General features: G+C 40.0%; 1 protein-coding gene across 5 annotated transcripts in view; it reads left to right on the forward strand.

Moving 5' to 3' along the window:
- SHLD1 (shieldin complex subunit 1) overlaps positions 1-21,469 on the forward strand; it is a 121,601-nt gene extending 100,132 nt beyond the window's left edge. For 4 of the 5 annotated variants that reach the window (XM_043883780.1, XM_043883778.1, XM_043883779.1 and 1 more), the window contains exon 3: positions 20,555-21,469. In XM_043883780.1, the coding sequence (XP_043739715.1) occupies positions 20,555-20,997 (443 nt within the window). In that variant the 3' untranslated portion in view covers positions 20,998-21,469. Of the gene's footprint in view, positions 1-13,169; positions 13,227-20,554 lie in introns of all 5 variants that reach the window. The other variant, XM_043883784.1, reaches the window with a different exon arrangement.
- Positions 21,470-25,429: the final 3,960 nt, after the last annotated feature.

Genomic DNA, 25,429 nt, shown 5'->3' on the forward strand with positions numbered 1-25,429 from the left:
AGTTTCCTTATCTATTAATTAGCCCACTTAATGCCCATTCCAGCCTCCTCCTAGCATTCTCTCTTGCTTTACACAGGGTTGGAAGTTTCCATTTCTAGATCTTACAGCTAGTATTCTGGAGTTAGATCTGCTAATCAAATACATTCCTATAAACCTCTGAATTCAGGCCTAGGTTATGTGGGAAGGTTATGTGGGAGATGGGGCCTGGACCTTCATTTCGTTTCTAGCTGGTGTGGATAATGGCAGAGGCAGTGTGGTTCCGAAACCAGCTGCTGTAGTAATAGCTTCCTGACTGGACAGGCAGCTTCCTGATTGAGAACTTCCAAATTGTAGCAGAAACTGAGATTGGAGCAGCATTTGTAGCAGCAGCTTCCTGGTTTTTTAGGTTTCAGCAGCACCTTTGTCTGTCCAGTTCTGCTGAGTGATTTGAAGAGTAATTCCTAAAAGTTCATCTTAGAGTCTGTCTCTGCGATTCTCCCAACAATGTCATGAGCTGTATTATACCTCTCTTTCTGTTTAAGGTAGCCAAAGTGACTTATGTTGGCTGCAACTAAAGATCAGGAACAGTCACCTTCCCTTATAGAGTTGTAATGCAGGGCAATAAGGCATTTAACGGGCCTAAAGCATGTAGCGTGCTTAAGTTGCTCAGTTATATCTGACTCTTTGTGACCCCATGGATTGTAGCCCCCCCAGGCTCCTTTGTCCATGGAATTTCCCTGGCAAGAATACTGGAGCAGGTTGCCATTCCACCTCCAGGAAATCTTCCCTACCAAGGGATCGAACCTGCATCTCCTGCACTGCAGGTGAATTCTTTACCACTGAGCCGCCAGGGAAGCCCAAAACATGTGGCATGCCCCCCCTCCCCTTTTTGACATTCTTAGAGCTTTTTCTGACCTCAATCAATGGTATACCTACAACCATGAATAACGTAGATATTTATTAGTTTGTTGGTTCATTCATTCATTCATATGTTTATTGAAACAATTATTTGCTGGGTGGCTATTTTAATTAACACATGTTCTAGGTGTCTTGGGGCAGCTGAAACTAACCAAACATGAAATGTTAAACATTAGAATCATCTGTGAATCTTTTTTAAAAAAACTTAATGTCTGTGCCACATTCAAGACTTATTGAAGACAGGGAGTGTGTGTGTGTGTGTGTGTGTAAATATTTTTTTAATTGAGATACAGTTTCTATACAGTGAAGTACATGAGTCTTTTGTGTTTCAGCTTGGTGGATTTTACATACGTAAAAAGAAAAAAAAAAAATATATATATATATATATATACCCAATTAGCTACTACCTAGGTCAAGGTATAGGAAAACAGAAATGTGCATGAAAAATTTATTGTGTGCATGGGATTTGTGGGGCTCCTTTTAAAAGGAGCTGAAGTTTTAAATACAGTTGAGATTTTGCCACTCAGAGGTCAAAAAAGTAATTGTCTGGAATGACCAGTATAACTAGGTCATTTTCCTCTTTTTCCTTCTTCATTGTCGCCTACAAATTGATACCCCTTCCTAGGTTTATGAAGAAAATTATTTCATTTATATGTGAAATGGAATAAATTTAAGAAGGACCTTGGGTAACAAAAAGATCAATAAAGCTGTAAATGTTACCACTAATAACTTGTGAGTCATAACCTTTGTCTCTGTTTATCTTCTTATGGTTGGCATAATTCATTGGCTAGCTAAAAGGAAGTTTACTTTCTTTAAAAAAATTTTTATTTTTTATTTTTAATCATGATCATGATCACTGTGCTCAGGTCTTCTCTAGTTAGGTTGAACAGGGGCTACTCTCTAGTTGCGATGTGTGCTTGGGCTTCTCACTGCAGTGGCTTCTCTTGTTGCAGAGCACAGGCTGTGGGGTGCACAGGCCTCAGTAGTTGCTGCTGGCAGCCTCAGTAGTTGTGGCGCATGGGCTTAGTTGCCCCTCTGTGTGCTGGATGTTAATTCCCTGATCAGGGATCAGACTCACGTCCTCTGCATTGGCAAGCAAATTGTTAACCACTAGACCACCAGGGAAGCACCAAAAATTTACTTTCTTAAAATTAAGCTATATTGCTTCTTTTATATGATCTCTTCAAAGAGAGTGAATATCATGAAACAGTAAAACTAATTATTTTCCTTTTTTTCTAAAAGGGTGCTTGGTCTGTAGGTCAGTGGCTGTACAATTAGTATTGTAATGCTGAGGGCACTAGAGTAGCAGCATGAGCTGACCTACGAAGATCAAATTAGTAATTTTTGAAAAACATATGAAAACAGTTGATTAGAGAGAGAGAAAATAACATCTGCAAAACATTGTTAATAAAAGCATCTACATTTTTTAATAAAACCAACTAGAACAACTTTGAAGTGGAATGACTTTGCATAATTAACTCATTACGGAATGAAATTTTTGGGAAACAAAATGTAGAGCCCAATAGATATAAGATAATAGATTATCAAAGGCAAAAATAAAAATCCTAAAACTAGCCATAAAGAAAAGACAGATTGCTTATAAATGAATGATAATTAAGCTGATTGTTGATGTCTCAATAGCAGCAATGCAAGCAAGAAAGCAGTGGAATAGTATCTTTTTTATTTAGCCTGCTTGCAAATATTGTGATTGTTAAATTTGAGAATTCATGCTCTTATCAGTTCTAAGACATTCTCACCCATTAACTTATTGTGCATTGCCTTTCCTATGTTCTCTGTATTGTCTTTTTCTGAAATTCCAATTAGAACATCTCACTTTGACTTACACATCTCTTAATTTTCTTTTGTTTTGTTTTCTCTCTTTGTGTCTCTGTGCTAAATTCTGAGTAATATCTTCAAATCTGATTTCCATTTTGTAATTCTCTGTTTTGCAGTGTCTAATCTTCTATTTTTACCCAGCTACTGAAGTATAAATAAATATTATTATAATTTTACATTTTCCTAAGCTTTTAAACTTCTGTTTCTGATTTACCTGTTTATTTTTCAGTCTCTTGTTCTTTAGTCAAATTTCCTATTCCCTATTTTATTTAACACAAGCATATTTATTTTATATTCTGTGCTAATTTCAGTGATCTGTTTCCATGAGTTTCATTCCAGTGCTGTTTCTTTTGTTTTTCCCCTCTCAATAAAGGTGCCTTGTTTCAATATGTATTTTTTGAGTGTTGTTTTTGTTGGAAACTCATATTCCATGGAACTTTATGTAAGTTTCTTTTGAGATTTGGAGCTGAGAGTACAGTCTTCTAAAAGGATTTGCATTTGCTTTCTCCAAACATAAGAGTGCACTTCAGTCTGGAACCGTATTAAAATATATACCTGGCTTAGAGGATTTTGACTACAAAATAATCTCAACTCAGGCCACATGTATATGTGAGGTCTGGCTCATGGTTATATCTCTGGTGAGATGGTTCTTTTTTTCTCTCCACTTAAAGCAAAGCCAAGACAGACAAGTTTGTTTTTGTTTTTTTTTTTTAAAGTGTAACCCTTTTCTTTATTTTTTATTTAAAAAATTATTTTGGCCTCACTGCATGTCATGTGGGATCCTAGTTCCCTGACCAGGGATTGAACCCATGTCCCCTGCAGTGGAAGCTCAGAGTCTTAACCACTGGACCACCAGGGAAATTTCTACAACCCTTTTCATGGCATATTTTTTTTCTAGTTCATCGTTTCTCTGAGGGTGGAGCTTCAGGACTCTCAGCCTTGTGCGATGAGCTTCCTTTCAGGCCCCCATCTTCCTATGATCTAGGCTTTCTGTCCTGAATGCTGTGTGGACATTAAAACTGATATACTAGGTTCTAGGCACCAGCTCAGGACTCACTTTGCTCTTGGACTACCCACTTTTATTTTCCTCTTGGTCTCTCAGGACTTTCTTTATTTTATCCCAACTCAGTCATGCATTATAAGAAAATTTTTTTTTAAAGTTTTACCCAGCATTTTTAGATGTTTGGTCACAGCGACTATTTGCCATGTCCTTGTAAAGGTGGAAATTCAGTTCCATATTTGTACCTCCTAGTTCTTGTCTAGCTCATGTTTCCATGTTAGAAACATTTTCTACACAAATACATCCTAAACCCCCACATCCCATATTTTCTGTCATTCAGTCAGCCTCAGCTTTCTGCAGCTTTCTCTTCTGTTTATAAGCATCTTCTGCATAGGCTGTATATTATACTATATAAAAATTTTGTTTATGGCTTTTTTCCTACTTCTGCTGAGTTTTCTGTGTTCTCTGAAATTATTTGTTACAGAAGAGAAGGCTCAAAGCTTTGCCCTTCTTAGATTTAGCTGTTAGTGGGGGAAGGAAGGAGAGAGAAGGAAATTAAGAAATATCTCTTATAATTGTTCTCATTGCATTTCCCAGTTTCATCTTCCCTTTTAAAATTTAAGTCACACTACATTTCTGAGTCAGCTGGGGGTCATTCTTTGAACCCAGATCATTTCTTCCCTAGTTTCTCAATCTTTTTTTTTTTTTTCCCCAGCAGCCTGTTTCTCTTTCTTCAGTGTATTTATTAATATAAACTTTTCCCTGAAGTTCTTCACTTGATCTCCATCTATTTCCAAAACCACCCCCCCTCCTCCATGAGACTCCCTGGAGGTTGAGTCATTTCAGTCCCACCCACACTCTGGGGCTGGTGCACCTTGGGGGACAGATGAGGGTTCCAGCAGCCTGAGCTTCTGTGTGTGACATGCCCACACGCTGAGGCACCTGCTGTTCCCACCCACGATGGGATTGTGTTTGCTTTGCATAGCATGCACTTGGGACCTCTCTGTAGTCATAGTCCCGCTGCTGTGAGATGGGCAATGTTCACTCTGATGCATCCTACTAATTCTGATGCCAGGATAAGGCAATAGTTAAAAGTGATATTCCTTCTAGTCCAAAATGAATGCTTGTTCATCTGGACTTTGCTTATGATATTCATTTATCACTGCAGAGAAGATCTACAGCAGCATTTACAATTCACTTTTTAAAATCCTAGATGCTGGGACTTCCCTGGTGGGCTAGTGATTAAGACTTTGTGTGTTCAATGCAGGGAGCATGGGTTCAATCTGTGGTCAGGAAAATAAGATTCTACATACAGAGTGGCCGAAAAAATAAAACACAACCCTAGATGCTAAATGACACATAGCTTAATACTTACATGTGACAACTCTGCTGCTGCTATTACTCTTGTCACTGTGATAATTATAAAGTAATGTATATTTGTTGGACACTTACTGCACACTAGGTTTTTTAAACATTTGTTTATTTATGGCTGTGCTGGGTCTTTGTTGCTATGCATAGACTTTCTCTATTTCCAGCAAATGGGGTCTACTCTTTTTCGCAGTGTGCAGGTTTCTCGTTGTGATGGCTTCTCTTGTTGCAGAGCACAGGCTCTAGGGCGCTTGGGCTCAGTAATTGTGGCACACAAAATTAGTAGCCCCACAGCATGTGAAATCTTCCCAGACCAAGGGTTGAATCCATATCCCCTTCTTTGGCAAGCAAATTCTTAACCGTTGGACCACCAGGGAGGTCCCACACTAGGTTTTATACTGAAAGATTATTTAGTTCTTACAATGGTCCTATGAGGCAGGAGCTGTTATTTCCATTTTACAGATGAGGACATGGAGATTCAGAGATGTTAAGTAACTTTCCCATGGTCACATACCCAGTAAGTGGCCATGATAGGATTCAAATTCAAGTCTTCTAAATACAAAGTCTGCCAGTGTCTTGTCTGTCAGGACAAAAGCATTCAGATTTCTGGTCTATGATTATGAGAGTTTTTTTACAATAGCCAGAAATTAAAACCACATTAGTCTGTCCTTTAGCAGATGTGAAAATATATGTACACTGAAACCATGCTGCCTGCCGTTGCATAGAACTAACTTTGAAGTTCCCTTGTGGGAACTGCTTTTAGAACCAGCATGTGAGACATAAGAAAAGTAATTTCCTTTTGGAGATAAACCTTGTTTTTTAACCTAAGCCCTGTTACCTTGCATGATCACCTACATAATTTATCAGTTTTTGTTCCTAATGCCTCTTGACATTTTCCAAAAAGCTAGTTCTGTCCTCCAAGAATGGAGATTTGCCACTAATAAGGACATACAGAAGAAGTTTCCAGAGCAAGTAAAGACATTTTCTTTTATATATATATATATATATATATTTTTTTTTTTTTAAGACATTTTCTAAAGAAACTCCAAAATGGTCTCAGCAGCATCAACATTTTTAAATTAAGAGCTTACCCTTGCCCCCAAAGGTGATCACTTTGAAGAGGGAACATTCAGTGATATATTTACATACATAAATATGGTCTGGTCTGTTTGCTTCCAATTCAGTCTGTCACGTCATAGATATACTTGACTTTGATTTGATATAGAGTGAAATATGTTTACACAAGTATTTGTTGTTGTTTAGTCGTGTCCGAATCTTTGCGACCCCATCAGCTGTAGCTTATCAGGCTCCTCTGTCCATGGAATTCTCCAGGCAAAAATACTGGAGTGGGTTGCCATTTCCTTCACACAGGATCTTCCCAACCCAGGAATCGAACTCTTGTCTCCTGTATTGCAGATGGATTCTTGACTGCTGAGCCACCAGGGAAGCCCTTTACATAAACATGCATCTAACAAAAATACTGCTGTGTGTAGAGAAACTGACTTTCCTTGTCAGTCTCAGAAAGTCTTGCTAGTGATGTCAACAGTGGAACTGGCTCGGTTTTGGTAGGAATTCTGTTCCCCTTTAAATCTCACAATTAGGAAATACTGACTCGTGGATTTGGACAGATTGTGAGTAGGCCTGCCTTCTTCAAAGAAAACAGATCAGGTTTCTGCTTCTCCAGCAGAGGAGCATGATCTTCTTACTAAGTGTGTCTCCAGCAACACTTCAAGCATCATGTTTAAAGTGCTTACTCTTTCTTACAGTGAAGGTTGAAGTTAAAGTTTCAAGCATCCTCTTAATTAGCCACCCACATTTAAATTAACTCTGCTGAAATAAACAGCTATATTCAAAATAGTAATGTTGCTATAGCAACCTAAATCCAAATCATTTGCTTTTCCTTTCTGTTCACAATTGTTCCTTACTAGCTAGGCCTGGATATGAAACAAATTTGCTGAAAATTCCCATGTAAATGAGGTTTTTAAAATAGTTTGGGAGGGGGAAAAAATACTTTAAAATGATTGTCTTAAATGATACCTTGAAGCTCATAATTCCCAAAGGTTCCTGAAGAAGCTTAGGTCCTTTGTGTGATGGCCTCACCTGGTCATCTCATCTCAGGGTTCCTGGTGCTCAGAACGTGGACGAGGCCGAGGGGTCACAGTTCTTTTTTCTTTTTGACAATACTCCTTGGAAGGAAAGTTATGACCAACTTAGATAGCATATTAAAAAGCAGAGACATTACTTTGCCAACAAAGGTCCATCTGGTCAAGGCTATGGTTTTTCCAGTGATCATGTATGGATGTGAGAGTTGGACTGTGAAGAAAGCTGAGTGCCGAAAAGTTAATGCTTTTGAACTGTGGTGTTGGAGAAGACTCTTGAGAGTCCCTTGGACTGCAAGGAGATCCAACCAGTCCATCCTAAAGGAGATCAGTCCTGGGTGTTCATTGATAGGACTGATTTTGAAGCTGAAACACCCAATACTTTGGCCACCTGATGCGGAGAGCTGACTGATTGGAAAAGACCCTCATGCTGGGAAAGATTGAGGGCAGGAAGAGAAGGGGATGACAGAGGATGAGATGGTTGGCTGGCATCACCGACTCAATGGACATGGGTTTGGGCGGACTCCGGGAGTTGGTGATGGATAGGGAGGCCTGGCTTGCTGCGGTTCATGGGGTCACAAAGAGTTGGACACGACTGAGTGACTGAACTGAACTGAAAATTGAAGTATAGTTGGTTTACAATATTGTGTTAATTTCTATTGTACAGCAAAATGTTTCAGTTACACACACACACACACACACACATATATATATGTTTTAAAATATTCTTTTCCATAATGATTTATCTCATGATATTGAGTACAGGGACTTCTCTGCTGGTCCAGTGGATAAGAATGTGCCTTCCAATAAAGGGGACGAGGGTTCAGTCACTGGTTGGGGAACTAAGATCCCACATGTCTCGGGGCAGCTAAGGCTATGCACCACAACGAGAGAAGCCTGTGTGCTGCAATGAAGACCCAGTGCAGCAAAAAAAAAAAAAAAAAGTATTGAATATAGTTCCCTGAGCTATATAGCAAGCCTTGTTGTTATCCATTCAATATGTAATAATTTGCATCTGCTAACTGCAGGCTTCCAGTCCATCCCTCACCCACCAGCCCTTCCCTTTGGCAACCACAAATCTGTTCTCTATGTTTGTGGGGACCACAGTTCTTGTTCCAGCTCTAGCTAAAATGTTCTGATCCAGAAAGTGAGGAGAGTTGAACCAGGTGACTCCCCATGGCTTTTCTAATAGTGAAAGGGTCAGGTTCTCTGTTCCAGTAACTTAATTGCTACTTAACAAAATATTATCCATTGAATCAGAGAAAAAGCAAGAGAATTCCAGAAAAACATCTACTCCTGCGCCATTGACTATGTTAAAGCCTTTGACCGTGTGGATCACAACAAACTGTGGAAATCCTTAAAGAGATGGGAATACCAGACCATCTCACCTGGCTCCTGAGAAACCTGTATGCAGGTCAAGAAGCAACAGTTAGAACCAGACATGGAACAACAGACTGGTTCCAAATTGGAAAAGGAGTACATCAAGGCTGTATATTGTCACCTTGCTTATTTAACTTACATGCAGAGTACATCATGTGAAATGCCGGACTGGATGAAGCACAAGCTAGAACCAAGATTGCCGGGAGAAATATCAATAACCTCAGATATGCAGATGACACCATCCTTATGGCAGAAAGTAAAGAGAAACTAAAGAGCCTCCTGATAAAGGTGAAAGAGGAGAGTGAAAAAGCTGGCTTAAAACTTAACATTCAAAAACTAAAGATCATAGCATCTAGTCCTGTCACTTCATGGCAAATAGATGGGGAAACAATGGAAACAGTGACAGACTTTATTTTACTGGACTCCAAAATCACTGCAGATGGTGACTACAGCAATGAAATTAAAAGAGGCTTCCTCCTTGGAAGAAAAGCTATGACCATCCTAGACAGCATATTAAAAAGCATTGACATTATTTTGCTGGCAGTGGTCTGTAGAGTCAAAGCTATGGTTTTTCCAGTAGTAGTGTATGGATGTAAGAGTTGGACCATAAAGAAGACTGAGTGCTGAAGAATTGATGCTTTTGAACTGTGGTGTTGGAGAAGATTCTTGAGAGTCTCTTGGACTGTGAGGAGATCAAACCAGTCAATCCTAAAGGAAATCATTCCTGAATATTCGTTGGAAGTACAGATGCTGAAGCTGAAATTCCAATACTTTGGCCACCTGATGTGAAGAACTGACTCACTGGAAAAGACCCTGATGCTGGGAAAGATTGAAGGCAGGAGAAGGAGACGATAGAGAGCAAGATGGTTGGTGGCATCACCCACTCAATGGATGTGAGTTTGAGCAAGCTCCGAGAGATGGTGAAGGACAGGGAAGCCTTCACCTGGGGTCCACTGGGGTCTCCAAAGGGTCAGACACAACTGAGCGACTGAACAAGAAAAGAAGAAGAGCCAAATTCAAGTTGTTTTTAAAATCAAGCCTCGGGCTAAGCCTCAGTCTCATAGTAAAGAAGAGAATTGTTAAGCATTTCTAGTATCTAAGCTTGTGGTTTCTAAATGATTCATAATCATCTAGGGAGACTCTTGAACACCCTACCTGGCCCATCATCACCATCAGTGGTCCTCATTGTGGCAAATGGTAGTTATATGAAAGTGATTCTCATTAAGAAAAATAATGAGCCTATTAGCCTTTTTTGTGTGTTCTATTTGCCAGTCCCTTCATCAAGTGACTCTGGAGACTTGGTCCTGTCTCAATTTTCTTGTCTGGAAAATGAGATTCAATAAGCTGGATGTGTTCCTGTCCCCTGGGTCATGACTTTTTATTAAATGGAGTAGAAACACAGTATCACTTTTTGGTAGTGATAAACTAACACCTAGACGGTTGTTTTGCTTGGGAAGCAGGTTTGCGGTTAAAACAAAAACAGGACTTGAGGCTTTTCATGTAGTCTTTTTTTCATCCTCACATTTTTTTTTTTAAATCTCCTTCAGTCTGGAAAAATCTGGTCTTGAAATTAATTGGAGAAAAGTCAGAAAAGATATTGTTTTCTTTATAATTTTATAAGCCATTAAAAAAAAAAAGAAAAGAGACAGAAACTCGAAAGGAAAATGGTAAAGAACATTAACAGACAGTTTACAGTAAGGAAACCCATGTGAAAAGCAGCTCAGCATAGGAGTAATCAGGGAAATGTGAACCCATTAAGGAGATAGAGCTTGAAGCGTCTGATAGTATCAGGGTTTGGCAAAGCTATGGAGAAACAGGAAAAGCTAGACAGCGCTGGTGGGACTATAAATGCTGCAACCACTTGGGAAAGTGATTTGGCAGGATATAATGAAATTGAAAACGCATGTTTCCTTTAACTCAGCAATTCCACTCCAGGATGTATTTCCAGAGAAAGTCTCATAAGTACACAAGGGCTCACTAAGGCCATGTTTGTGATAGTGAAAAATTAGACACAATCTACATGGCCTTCAGCAAGAGAATGGATGAAAAATAATGCAGTATATTCCTACATTAGAATACTATAAAGCAAAACTTTGTATCTTGAAAATAAAATTGAAAAGACCACCACACACAAAGCAACACTCTGTCTTGCTTATGGACACTTATATATGTAAAGTATAAAAATGGGCTAGAAGAAATCAGTTTCTATGTGGGAATTTCTACTTATATGTCAACTTTAATTGAATTGTTTAATTCTTCTTTAATAGGAAAAAAAGATTTGAAGCAAATATGTCATTAGGTAATTGTCAATCTGGAGTGGTGTGAACTTGGATTTTTTTGTTCTCTGTAATTTTCAGAATTTAATCTCTTCAGAAATTTTTGAATTTTAATCTCTTCAGAAAAAATATAAAATGCCAAGGTAAAAGTAAGATGGTTTATAAATCAGACAGTAGAGATTGACCTTTGTTAATTGCTCTGGGCACCTACTCTTAGGGCTGTTCACCTATGAGACATATTTTTTTAATTTTTTCAGCATTTATTTTATTTCTCAGCAGTTGCCATTTACAGGACTCTGTTCTCTGCCCTTGGCATCTGTTGGGTGATTCATCCATGATTTTACTTTCAAAAAGATGTAAGTACAGACCTAGACTGTGGTTTCAAAAGCACCTGACCACACCGTCCATCCTTTGAAGTGTTAATTTGGATTAAATATCCTAATACCAGCATCTCCTTGCCTTTCCTTATGAGTATGTGGTTTATGTCCCTTAAAGAAATGGTTTGCAGATTCTAAAATGTATAAGCCATTGGGCAAAAGGAGGCTTAAGCTTATGTTTTTCTGGTCGTTAATTTTATGTTACTAATGAGATGAGGAATAACAATGCTGATGCTATTCCTTGAGGGGTGGGGGACAGCCAGATGAAACCAGAAAGAGGAATCTAAGCAAGTTGCTGATAGAGTAGAGTGAACTGAAGCCCTTCACTTGCAGGGCAGTAATCAAAATTTCTTAGATAGCAAGTGGGTAGGAAAAATACCAGGTATGAAAAAGCAGGGGTAGAAAAAGAGGATTTTCTTGGAATACAATAGAACAAATCCACAGAAGGTTTAGTAAAAACCAACAAACAAAAATCTATAGGTACATTATTTATACCACAGACTGGGATTATTTCTGGCATCAAAACTCAATCCTCCCCTATCTTGCCCCCAGGTGTGTGTGGTGGAATGTCTCACTGTTGACCAAAATATATCTGCCCCTTCCTCCAGCATCAGCTTATAAGTGTAATATATCATGATTCATATGTTCATATAGTGGATATAATCCAGGGCCCTTTTGAGAGTGAAAAAGGATACTATTAATAAATAATTGAGACAACAGGCACAAACTGAGGTTTTCCTGGGCAGATGTCCCAGTCACCCTAGTGAATACTGGTCACCATAGTAATACACACATTTACATGTACATTTGAAAGTAAAACTTATCAAATAAAACAAAACATCAAAACTTTTTTAATGTATCTACCATGTGCTTGGCCATGGTGATACAACAGATAATGAGAATGACAAAAAAACCTTGAGTAGGAGAAGATCGACAGTAAACAAACAAATCATGTATTATTAGATGCTGTTAGGTTTATATGGAAACTATAAGACAGACAAGGGAAATAGGGACAGCCAGGATCTAGGAAGTGAAAGAAATACAGTTTTAAATAGTGTGCTCCAGAAAAGTGTGGCAGACTGAATTACTGTTCACCAGTAATCTCTTCTTCTCCCTATAGGAGAATTTTTCTTCCTCATTCTTTTGAAATCAGGTTTGGCCATACAGCTTAACATTGGCATTGATATGTGAACAGAAATGACAGTGCTCTTCCAGTGACTGTCTGCCCTACCATGCTCTGTTCCATCTGCTATAGTCACTAAGCAATGTTGAGGTAGTGGCCTGGATTCTAGGGTAAGGGCAAGGATAATATAGATCCACTAGTAGTATGACAGAGTGCAAGTAGTAAGGAATAATCATTTGTTGTTTTATGAGATTTGGGATTTGCTTGTTATGTAGCATAACCTAGGCCATCCTAATACAGAAGGCCTCACTGAGAAGGTAACAAACATCTGAGCAGAGACTTGATGGTGGTGTGGAAACCGATTGTGCAGATATGTGCAATAAGCATGTTCCATGGGGAGGAACAGCAAGTGCAAAGACTTTGAAGAGGGAACCTTCTTTTCTTTTTTAAAAAATATTTATCTATTTATCTGGCTGCACCAATCTTAGTTGCAGCATGCAGGATCTTTGTTGCTGCCTGTGGAATCTTTAGTTGCAGCATGTGAACTCTTAGTTACAGCACATGGGATCTAGTTCCCTGGTCAGGGATTGAATCTGGGTCCCCTGCATTGGGAGCATGGAGTCTTAGCCACTGGACCACCAGGGAAGTCCTGGTTTTGAGGGGAGAGCATTCTTGATATGCTCAGGGATCAGGAAAGAAGTCAGGATGCAGAGGTGTCAGCACCAGTTTGATTTCTTTGAGGTCTGTAGGGCTGGAGGTAGGATTTGTTCTTGTTCATCCAGTGATCCTGCTCACTCTTCTTTTCCTCCACTGAGTATGGAGTGAGGCAGCAAGAATGAGAGGAAAGAAGAGGATATAAAGGAAGGAAAAGTAAGTGAGGTTTGGAACAGGAAGATGCAGCCTAACAGAGGGGTGCCCCAGATCTTTGGGCCACAGCCCCTGCTATACTAAAATTGGTAGGTCACCCATGTAGGGACGTTGGGAGGCCTCTGACTGCTGTCATGAAGGAGATGAGTCAGTGCATCCAAAGTGTGCTAGTGAGTGACCACCCCTAACTAGGACGTGACCCCTTCCTCCCATTCTCCTTGTTCTCATGCCTGTGACTTTTTCTTAGAGCCACACAGAACCCAGTGAGCCTCCAACAGACAAACCGAGGCAACAGAACTACCCTTGGGAGTGCCATGCAGCACCTTGAGAAAGGGGCAGCTCCCCTCCCCACCGCCCAAGCAACATAGGAGATTATACATACCACATATTCCTTCTTTCTTTAAATCCTAATCATTTTCCATATTTTTATTAAGTGTTAGGTTAGATTTCTGTCAGCTCTATACAGCCTTGAAGCCACAGATCCTCCCAATTAGCAGTTGCTGGTAAAAGAAACTCTGGACAAATAAGGCAGAGTAGGTGGCTATTGATGCTTCTGCATGGAGGAGGCAAAGTTCTAAATATCAAATCCATCTAAAAGAAACTTAAAAGTTGAAAGCTAAAATGTTTCATAGAGATAAAAATACCACTGTGCATTTATCAACCACGGAAGTAGTAGCCTTGGAAGATTCACTGGGAGAAACTCTCATTAAATATCTGGCTTTCTGAAGGCTAATGGCATTAATCTCAGAATACAACAATTAATCTCAAATGCTCCATACTAATTGATTGTCTTGGATTACTAAACTCAAATAGCATCTATAACAACTAAAGATATAAAAGTAGTTCTTAGGTCTATAAGAATCTTAAATATCTATATATTATCACTACTCTCTTTGGTCAAAGAAAATTTAACAGTTTACCTCTGGTAGATAGTTGCCCTGGAAGCAATGCATGCAAAAGCACTGTGATGTCAAGCCCCATCCTTCCTGCTTTCTTCTTTCAAATCCTAAGGAAATCTACTCACCATGGAAAGTATATTGAAATAAAAAGGGAAATTCCACCCAATTTACATAATGCCAGAATTATTAGGATTGGGGCCCTCACTGAGAAAATAAAAAGCCTTCTCAAAGCCTGGGAGAAAAGGAATGCATGGTGCAAACAGGTGACCCCCAGAAGGGCATTCACTATGCAGGTATCAATAGCAAAAATGCCTTTAGTTCAGTTCAGTTCAATTCAGTCGCTCAGTCGTGTCCGACTCTTTGCGACCCCATGAACCACAGCACGCCAGGCCTCCCTGTCCATCACCAACTCCCGGAGTCCACCCAAACCCATGTCCATTGAGTCGATGATGTTATCCAACCATCTCATCCTCTGTTGTCCCCTTCTCCTCCTGCCCTCTATCTTTCCCAGCATCAGGGTCTTTTCAAATGACTCAGCTCTTCACATCAGGTGGTCAAAGTATTGGAGTTTCAGCTTCAACATCAGTCCTACCAATGAACACCCAGGACTGATCTCCTTTAGGACAGACTGGTTGGATCTCCTTGCAGTCCAAGGGACTCTCAAGAGTCTTCTCCAACACCACAGTTCAAAAGCATCAATTCTTCTGCGCTCAGCAAATCAATCTGTTACAACTCTGTGGGATTCAGCATTCCGTTCCACTCCTTCCAGAATCCTTTGAGCCAGAGTCACTCCCTGGGGATGTGGGGCACTACTGGGATTTGGGGAAAGGATGATTCTCTGATATATGGGATTCTTCCATGCGTTGTAGGATGTTTACATCCTGGGTCCCCCTCACAAAAGCATCCCCAATCTGTCCCTAGAGTAGACATTTCTATCCCCAGTTGAGAGCCCTACAAGTCAGAGCTCTAGCAACAGGTAGAATAAGGTGGGGTTTGAGTATATCTGTGAGGATGCTCCACGGAGCAGGAACTGACCAAGTAATCAGATATCCATCTTCTGTCTGTGTGTAGGTACATCAGGAAAAGAAGTGGCTGGCTTTGTATACTGGTGAAGAAACAGTAATATATCCAAAAGTTCACCACAGCCACATGATTAAAGAGGTGACTTTGTAGTCGGTGGAAAAGCAAATTTTAAAAGGAAATTAAAGTCTGAAATGAACTAAAAGCAGTGTTCAAAAGAACTGACGTAGTAAATAACGCAATCCATATTGCCATTACTCTTCTGGAAAGGGGAAGGAGGGTCTCTTTGAAGATGAGTTGCCAGCTGCTTGACATTTGCCTGAAAATAGAGGTGACAGGCTAGGTTTTTAGGTTCTTCCATGGACACTGAATTTCAAAAGTTAAATGAAACACAGATGAGAAGTTTTAAATCTGCATATCCAAGTTATTGACCAGCTATTTAATAAGTACACTCCCTACTACTTGGAGTGTCACTGCGTAGCTCTCCTTCTCTCCCCACTTCTTCCCATTGACCCTCCCCAGCCCCTGGCTTCCTGCCTTTACACCCAGAACCAGATCATCTGTGGGAAAGAAGGTGGAAAGGGGCACCTCGCCCTGCCATGGTGGGATCCTTCCCTTTTCCCTTTCCCCTCACCTCTCTAATGGTAGTATGTTTGTTAGGCAACTGTATTTGCCAATCCCTGCACTAAGGCTTTTATGATTGTTTAAATTTTATAGTAGGCTACCCAAAGAAATTTTAACAATTATTCCTTCACAGGTTTAATTTTTTTTCTTGAAACAAATCATAGAAATTTGCAAGTATGATATAAAGGTTTTTTTTTTTTCCATGATTTGAGAGTAAGTTGCCAACTTGTTGCCTACCACCTCTGATTTTCCTACAAATAAGGACATTCTTTTACAAAGTCCAATGAAACCATGAAAATCAGAAAAGTAACAGTAACACATTACTGCCGTCTAATCCCCAGACCCCATTCAAGGGGCCCAAGAATGTTCTGCAAAAGGAGCCAGAGGAAGTCCCATGCTACATTTAGTTGTCCTGTCTCTGTAGCCTCCTTTAGTCTGGAACAGTTGCTCAGCCATTTTTTGGTTTTCATGAACTTGGCACTTCGGAAGAGTACGGGCCATTCATTTTGTAGAATTTCTCTTGATTTGGTTTTGTCCGCCACTTCGTCGTAATTGGTTCAGGTGCTGTACCTTTGGCAGGACTCTCCGAGAAGTGATGCTGGGCCTTCCTGTTCACCGGATCAGGTCACACATGATTTTGATTTGTCCTGTTACTGATGTTGCTGTTAGATCCCTTGTGTATGGTGATACCTGCCATGCTTCTCCACTATATATAAAGTTATTCTTTTTCCTTTCATAACTAATAAGTATCTTATGGGGAGGTATTATGAGCTGTCAATAGCCTGTCTCATCAAACTTTCAATTATTTTATGGATTCATGTTCCGGGCTTATACTTCCCTATCACAGCCTGGAATCAACCATTTTTCAAGTTGGGTTAAGCGCTTTGCATGTATTATCTTAGTCAATTCTCACAACATGAGAATCATGAGCTGATAACTGGTAGTATTTCCATTTTTCACATGAACAGACTGAGTCTCAGAGATGTTAATTAATTTACTTAGTGTTTGCAAAATTTGAACTTGGCAGAGCAGGGATTTTAATTTGGGTCTACTTGACTTTGGAAACTGTGTTATGAATCACTCTGCTTTAGATGATCCCAAACTTTCCACTCTGTCTATTCATGTCACCTTCCACATTATAGAACCTATTGACCTATATGGATAAGAAAGTTGCTATTGGAAAGTGTGTTTAGCATTCCAAGTCAGGTGGCTAGGAAGTCATCTCCTGCTGTTTCTCTGACACCAGGACCAGAAAGAAGACAGTCTCTGCCTCCCTCACACTCCACCCATCCAGGAGGCTGCAGATAAGTAAGGGGCTTACTGTGGGGAATTTAGGCAGAAGTTCTGGACATGTCAACAACAAAGGAAATTTCTTTTTCTTTTTAAAAAATTGTATTTTATTTTTTATGATTGAGGGGCCTGGGCCATAGTTTTAGGCTTGCTGAAATCCAGTGTAATAGATATACCATCTCTGCCACTAAATTCTTTAAAAAGTCATGGTCTCTGTTGTCTGTCCCAGGAATCTCTCTGGCCAATCTATGAATTCTCTCTCCTTCTGCCTCCATGCTGGCTCTCAGGCTGCTGAAAATATAGCCAACTAGTAGAAGAGGATATTGACACCAGCCATGGAGTTGTTTAGTTTCTGCTGCTTCTTGCCACATGGCCCTTGTTCACTAACCCTCCTTCTGTTTCCATGGTCTCTGATTGCTGCTCCCTTCATAATAAGACTGCAATTAACCTTCTCCAAAGAGGCATCCCTCACTATTTCTGCTACATGCTCATCCTTCCCTAACATTGCATTTATCCTTTGTATCCACACTGTCCCCAGTCAATATCATCCCATCTTTGTGTAGTTACAACACACACACACACACACATATCCTGTGAGTATTTTCCAGTTGTTTGATATCTAGAAGTATGTCTTCTCTTTCTAATTGAGGTCTAGTTGAAGTGTGAGTTTCAGGTGAAGGCCATGGTCTTCAGCATCCTCTGTGTATTTCATAGCAACTTGTAATGAGTTACACTGATATCATTAGATTGCTGTTAAATGTGTGTTGAATCAGTGAATGCTTGTCCACATGTGACCCTGCATGTGTCTCACAAAACTTATGTCTACTTTCTTTTTGTATACTCTAATGCTTTGGATTATACTTCTCTATTCCCTGTATTACCATAGAAGTTCTGGGAGAGAGATCATTTAATAAAACTCTTGTTTTATAGATGAGAAAGCCAAAGCTCAGAAAGATGTCATGTCTACCTGGTAGGAAAACTAGAGTCAAAGCATCAAATCCTGCCTCCTTTTCTAAAATTTCACCCAATGCATCATTCAACTTTTTTCATCATTAGCAAGTACAAATATTTTTATTATAACTATTAATTGAGTTAGCAAGGGTAGGGTGTGTGTGGAATTAAAGCTAGTAATTTAATAAAGCTTATGTCATAGTGAAAAAAGGAAAATGTATCTTGATTTAAAGTATGAAATTTTAAAGAATAAAACTGCTAGCTGTATAAGGAATTTTGCAACTTGCAAATTAATTTTTTGTATAAAGTCTTTTCTAGAACACATCAATAGGAACATTGATTCAAATGACCTGAAAGATGCCTATGTTAAGAATTAGGGTGTCCAGAGAGGAGCAGGTTAGATCAGGAACTAAGATTTGTCTTTAGATCTGGTTTCTTCTTTATTATTAAATCACTTAGTTTATTTGTTACCCCTCCTTTAAAAAGCACAAAAATGATAGCTTTAATTTACAGGCAAAGAGTCTAAAGGATTCTTACAGGGAGTAGAAAAGAAAATGTCTGAACTGTATAAAAGGCCCAGAACTGTATGTTAGGGGTCATTGCTGTGTTTGTGCCATGAATTCCTTTGGCATCTGGTAAGTCTCTCAACTTCTTCTCAGAATAATGTTTTTAAATGCATGAATTAAAGTATATAGGATTACTAAGGAAAAAATACTGAAATATAGTTATTAAAACATTTAAAGAACAAAGATATGATATTGTACTCAATATATGATGCTTTTTATTAACACTTACATAATAAGATCTAGTATCAGAAGTAATAACCATGGTGATTTCAGAGCGGTGTGTCTTTGACTACTCAGGCTGCCATAACAAAGTACCATCAGCTGGGGGCCTCACACAAAAGAAATGCATGTATCTTCTCACAGTTCTGGAGGCTGGAAGCCTGAGATCAGGGTGTCAGCATGGACTTTCCTTCTTGCTTACAGAAGATCACCATTTCACTGCGTGCTTACATGCTCACATGTCCTTTCCTTGGTTCTTGCACATGGGGGCGGGAGGAGGTGGGAAGGGAGAGAAGGATCTCTTCCTCTTCTTATAAGGCCTTCAAGTCCTGTCTGATTAGGGCCTCACCCTTATGACTTAATTTAACCTTAATAACCTTAAAGTCCCATCTCCAATTACAGTCACATTAGAGATTAAGCCTTCAATATATGAATTTGGAGGGACAGTTTGGTCCATACATAGTGATAAGCATAAGTGATATTATAAATCATCTTCAACAAAGGTCAATATGAAATAAAAATAGCTGTGATCTGTTGGTAACGGAGCCACAGACGCTACTGCTAATAAGTTTGTTGCCTACATTCTTTATGGAAGGAAATTCTTAATTTCAGGTAGAGGTTAATGAAAATAAGGTTTTTCCCCCATTCTAGTTCATTTACACCCTGAATTTCTATATAAGGACTCCCAGGTTAAGAACCCCTGCCTGATACATGCAAGTAAGATATTCTTATTGTGAGGAAACGAGTGGCATAATCCCTAGATAGTGGGAACCGATTCTGAAATCAGGTGATTCTACCCATTGCCAGTTACTAAGAACAGTTCGGTTCAGTTGCTGAGTCATGTCCGTCTCTTTGCAACCCCATGGATTGCAGCACTCCAGGCTTCCCTGTCCATCACCATCTCCCAGAGCTTGCTCAAACTCATGTGCACTGAGTCGGTGATGCCATCCAACCATCTCATCCACTGTCGTCCCCATCTCCCCCTGCCTTCAACCTTTCCCAGCATCAGGGTCTTTTCCAATGAGTCAGTTCTTCACATCAGGTGGCCAAAGTATTAGAGCTTCAGCATCAGTCCTTCCAATGAATATTCAGGACTCATTTCCTTTAGGACTGGCTGGTTCTATCTCCTTGCAGTCCAAGGGACTCTCAAGAGTCTTTTCCAACACCACAGTTCAAAAGCATCAATTCTTTGGCACCCAGCTTTCCTTATGGTCCAACTTTCACATCCATACATGACTACTGGAAAAACCATAGCTTTGACTCTACAGACCTTTGTCGGCAAAGTAATGTCTCTGCTTTTTAATATGCTATCTAGGTTGGTCATAACTTTTCTTCCAAGGAGCAAACGTCTTTTAATTTTGTGGCTGCAGTCACCATGTGCAGTGATTTTGGAGCCCAAGAAAATAAAGTCTGCCACTGTTTCCATTGTTTCCCCATCTATTTGCCACAGAGTGATGGGACTGGATGCCGTGATCTTCATTTTTTTAATGTTGAGTTTTAAGCCTGCTTTTTCACTCTCCTTTTTCACTTTCATCAAGAAGCTCTTTAGTTCCTCTTTGCTTTCTGCCGTAAGGGTGGTGTCATTTGCGTATCTGAGGTTATTGATATTTCTCCCAGCAATCTTGATTCCAGCTTGTGCTTCATCCAGCACCAAGGAACAGTGAGTGTGTTAACTGAAAAAAAAAAATATCATTTGCTCTTGCCTTGCTTTCTGCTATTTTAAAATATGTGTTTGAGGATTGGAATGTGTTTTGTCTTGCAGACAATAGTAACCTAAATACTGAGCAAAATGATTCCTGGACCTCTGAGAACCCCTGGCTTTACCTTTCTGTGAAGGGCCAACCAGAAACCAAGGAAGAGGATGATGGACTTCGGAAATCTCTGGATAAATTCTATGAAGTATTTGGCAATCCACAGCCAGCATCTGGAAATTCACTCTCTACATCTGTCTGCCAGTGCCTGTCTCAGAAAATCAATGAACTGAAGGACCAGGAGAACCAAAAGTACACCCTCCGCAGTTTTCAAATGGCTCGGGTCATCTTCAACCAGAATGGCTGCTCCATCTTACAGAAACATTCCAGGGATGCCCACTTCTACCCACTCAGAGAAGGAAGTACATCTCTACAGGATGAAAAGCTGATGCCAGGACTTTCAAAAGATATTATTCATTTCCTCTTGCAGCAGAACTTGATGAAAGACCAGTAACTGGTACCTGGTGGTGAGGGCAGGTGTATGGGGGCAGGAGGGGGGTATCCCTGTGGCCAATACCATTGGTGCATCTCCCAGAACCCATCAGGTCTCTTGCCGGCTTGGTGTGCCCAGCCCCCAGCTAAGTGCTTTGCAGGCCAAGGCTGGCATCTGTGATCTGGTCCTGGAGCCAGTCCAGCCCAGATGGAGAGCCGGCAGTGTCTGGTGGTTTTATTGCCTTTAGGCCATCCCTTTGACCTAAGGCCAGTGACCAAGTGGTTTGGGAGTCCAGAAGTCCACCTTCTTTCTTTCCAGGAAGGACATGCTCTGAGGCACGATTCAAGTTCAAGAGCTCCCCTCCTGGTCAGGTCAAAGCTGGGGTTTCACTATCTCATCCTTTCCTGGCTCCTTCGTTTCCCCGCCCTCCTTCTCTCATTCAATTACTGGTGTCTCCTGGGAGTATTTCCATAATAAATCTCCTATACCTGAACCCTTGACTCAGAGTCTACTTCTGGAAGAATCTGACCTAAGAGAACAGTCTTCCATTTGATGACTTTTTTTGGGTTGTTTTTTTTTTTTTGGCCCCACTGACTAGGGATAGAACCTGGGCTCCCGGCAGTGAAAGTGTGGATTCCTAACCACTGGACTGCCAAACAAGTCCCTTGATGAGTTAGGTTTTTTGAAGGGTACAAAGCCTTATGCTGAATCAAATACAAGAATTCAATCAAGTTGTAAAACTGTGACCATGTGACTGTGAACGTGTGTCCCCAAGTAATTTAACTATGGTTCCAAAAGGTCCATCACATCTTAATCATACCTTTGCTTCTCCAATGCCAGAGTTTCCTGTTTTATACTCACTGGGTATGGAAGGAACATTTGAACCATCTAAAATAAGATCTAAGATTCGCAAATTAAAAGAAAAAAAGTCTGTTCGTCTCCACCAGATTGTAAATGTGAGAGGCGAGAAAAGAACAAATGTGCACCACTCACCAAAGTATGTGTAAACTCATTTATGATATGCCAGACTGATGGGTGCAGGCTTGTCAACTTGTGGTGGAAGCGGAAAAGGAATCCTTTGCCCAAGAGGACTCCTTCCTCTCATTTTTGCTTCCCCTTGCCTGTTGCCCACACCCTCTGTCACCCTCTGAACAGCTGGTGCCTCACCCCTGTCCTGCCCTTGTTTGGTCAGGAGCAGCTTCATTTTTTAAAATTTTAATTAAAAAATTTTATTGATGTATAGTTGATTTACAGTGTTGTGTTAGTTTCAAGTGTACACCAAAGTGAAGCAGTTACACATATACGTATACCCACTCCTTTTTAAATTCTTTTCCCATGTAAGCCATTACAGAATATTGAGTAGAGTTCTCTGTGCTAATAACAAATATTAGTTATTTATTTTATATATAGTAGTGTATACATGTCAGTCTCAATCATTGTAATTTGTCCCTCCTCCTGCACCCTTCTCTATGTCTGTGCTCTATTTCTGTTCTATAGATGAGTTCATTTGTACCCTTTTTTTAGATTCCACATATAAGCAATATGATATGATATTTGTCTTTCTCTGCCTGACTTATTTCACTCAGTATTACAATCTCTAGGTCCATGTTGCTGCAAATGGCATTATTTTGTTCCTTTTTAAGGGAAATGGCTTTTAAATAGCCCAACCAAGCCTGTGCTGATAGGTTCTCTGTTCTTCAGCTGCATCCTTAAGGTTTATTTGAGATTCATTTGGTAGAAGGACATCTCCCAGCACCAAGCTCCCTGAAATTGTAATCGGAAGCCTCGTGCTAATCCCTCCCTCAAAGGTCCTTGGAACAAATTGCACTGAAGTGTTCTATCACTTGACAGGGGGACTATGAGAAAAGCCAGCAACACTGAGCAATTAGATTTTGAGAAACTCTAGGGGAAATTTAATTAGCATAGGACTCCATAGGTCTCCAGAAAGCAGAATATGCACATAGATCAGCTTACATGTGTATGTTAACAGTGAATGAGGGTGCCCTCTCAAACCAGATGTCTTGCAGATTCTTGACTGGAGAGAGAAGCCTTTTAAAAGTTTGGAATTACACACTATGGCTTCCAGTTCTGGGAGAAACAAATATGGGAACAGTGTCCACCTCAAAATACAGCACCACTGGAACGAGACCTAACAGGAAGGAAATAGGAAATGAACAGTCCTTTGAGAAAACAAGACTCCAGATCCCTCTGACAACCAGTTATCTACATTTTCTCCATGGGCTTTTCCTATTCAACTGGCCCCCCCAATAATTTTCAAACCATGATGACTTATATTTGAAAAACTACAGGTTGAATTTTGAAGTTGCTAGTTTTATTGTTTTTTAATGTGAAGTTAATCCATAGATGCCCTTGACTGCTATTGTTGTTTTTGTTCAGTCACTAAGTTGTATCTGACTCTTTGCGACCCCATGGATTGCAGCACACCAGGCTCCTCTGTCCTTCAGTGTCTCCCAGAGTTTGCTCAAATTCACATCCTTTGAGTTGGTGATGCTATCTAACCATCTCACCTTCTGTCACCCTCTTCTCCTTTTGCCTTCAATCTTCCCCAACATCAGGGTCTTTTCCAGTGAGTTGGCTCTTCCCATCAGGTGGCCAAAGTATTGGAGCTTCAGCTTCAGCATCAGTCCTTCCTATGAATATTCGCATTTGGCTTCCTGTAGGATTGACTGGTTTGATCTCCTTGGAGTCCAAGAGTCTTCTCCAACACCACAATTCAAAAGCATCAGTTCTTCATCGCTCAGCCTTCTTCAGAGCTTCCCCTAGCTCAGTTGGTAAAGAATCCACCTGCAGTGCAGGAGACCTCAGTTCAATTCCTGGGTTGGGAAGATCCCCTGGAAAAGGGAAAGGCTACCCACTCCAGTATTCTGGCCTGGAGAATTCCATGGACTGCATAGTCCATGGGGTTGCAAAGAGTCAGACACGACTGAGCAACTTTCACTTTTTAGCCTTCTTCATGGTTCAGCTCTCACATACGTACATGACTACTAGAAAAACCATAGCTTTGACTATATGGCCCTTTGTCAGCAAAGTGATGTCTCTACTTTTTAATATGCTGTAGTTTTAAGCATATTCAGTCACTGAAGTATTGGAGATTACTTTCCATGGCTATCAACAGAAGGAAACTAGATTATTTTGTACTGTTCTTAAAGGACAAAAGATATAAGGTATTTGAATTTCCATACTAAGAAGTAGCCACTTCTATTTGGTGGTGAGATTTTAGTATCAGTGACTTTTGTAACCTTGATTAATATCAGTGCTGTGGGTGTTCAGAAAAAAAGGTTAACTCTGAAAGCAGAGAATTTAGAAGTCTAAAAGCCAGAACCACTTCAGGGTTAAAAAAAAAACAAACAACAGTGTGGGGTGTGCTTTCTTGTGTCTGAGTAAGTGCTTGTGACAGGTCGGTACAAAATATTTGTTTCCCTGCAGTCTCACTCCTTAATTTGATCTTCATGCTGTTAGGATGGCATTTTCCATTTATCTCTGTTTTCCTTTAATATAGACTAAGAGATAAGGATATTAAGACTCTGGTCTGTGGCATCATTGTCTGATTCTGCCCTACAGATCACTTCATTGACATCTTAGCCATTGAACATTCTATCTAGGATATCATCTTTGGTCCATTTCAGAAGTCTATGGGAAGATGGATTTGCTTGTAGAAACCTCCGAACTATAAGGAGGAGAAACATATTTTAATATATTTGTGTAACTCTTTTTCACTTTACTAAGTCTGTTTCTTTGCATGACGTATGTATGTAATAGATCATATTACCGGTAATTAACAAGAAACAATACAGTGATACTTTTTAAAGTTTTCAAAGTTCAGTTTTTAAATTTTTTATTGGTTTTAGTCATACAGAAGAGTGTTTATAAGTGAACATCTTGAAGATTTTTACAAACTGAACCCAGTGGTCAACCAGCATCCCACTCAAGCAACAGATATTACCAGCTAGCCTTGAGTAGAGATTTTCAAAGAACTAATTAGAATGGTTTGCTTAGATCAGTGTTTCTCAAACTACTGGTAGTATACAAAAGAACTCTAGGTGCTGCTAGATGGACAATGTTTATTTTCATTGTTATCTATTCAATTTATGTTGGAAAAATAAAACTACTATGTCAGATCTATACTTTCACAGATATTACATGTTGTTGTTCAGTCACTAAGTCTTGTCTGACTCTTTGCAACCCCATGGACTATAGCACGCCAGGCTCCTCTGTCCTCCACTATCTCCTGGAGTTTGCTCAAATTCACGTCCATTGAGTTGGTGATGCTATCTAACCATCTCACCCTCTGTCACCCTCTTCTTTTGCCTTCAATCTTTCCCAGCCCCAGAGTCTTTTCCAATGAGTCAACTCTTCACATCAGGTGGCCAAAGTAGTGGAGCTTCAGCTTCAGCATCAGCCCTTCCAATGAATATTCAGGGTTGGTTTCCTT

This window comes from Cervus elaphus, chromosome 23, assembly GCF_910594005.1.
Source record: "Cervus elaphus chromosome 23, mCerEla1.1, whole genome shotgun sequence".
Taxonomy (NCBI): Eukaryota; Metazoa; Chordata; class Mammalia; order Artiodactyla; family Cervidae; genus Cervus; species Cervus elaphus.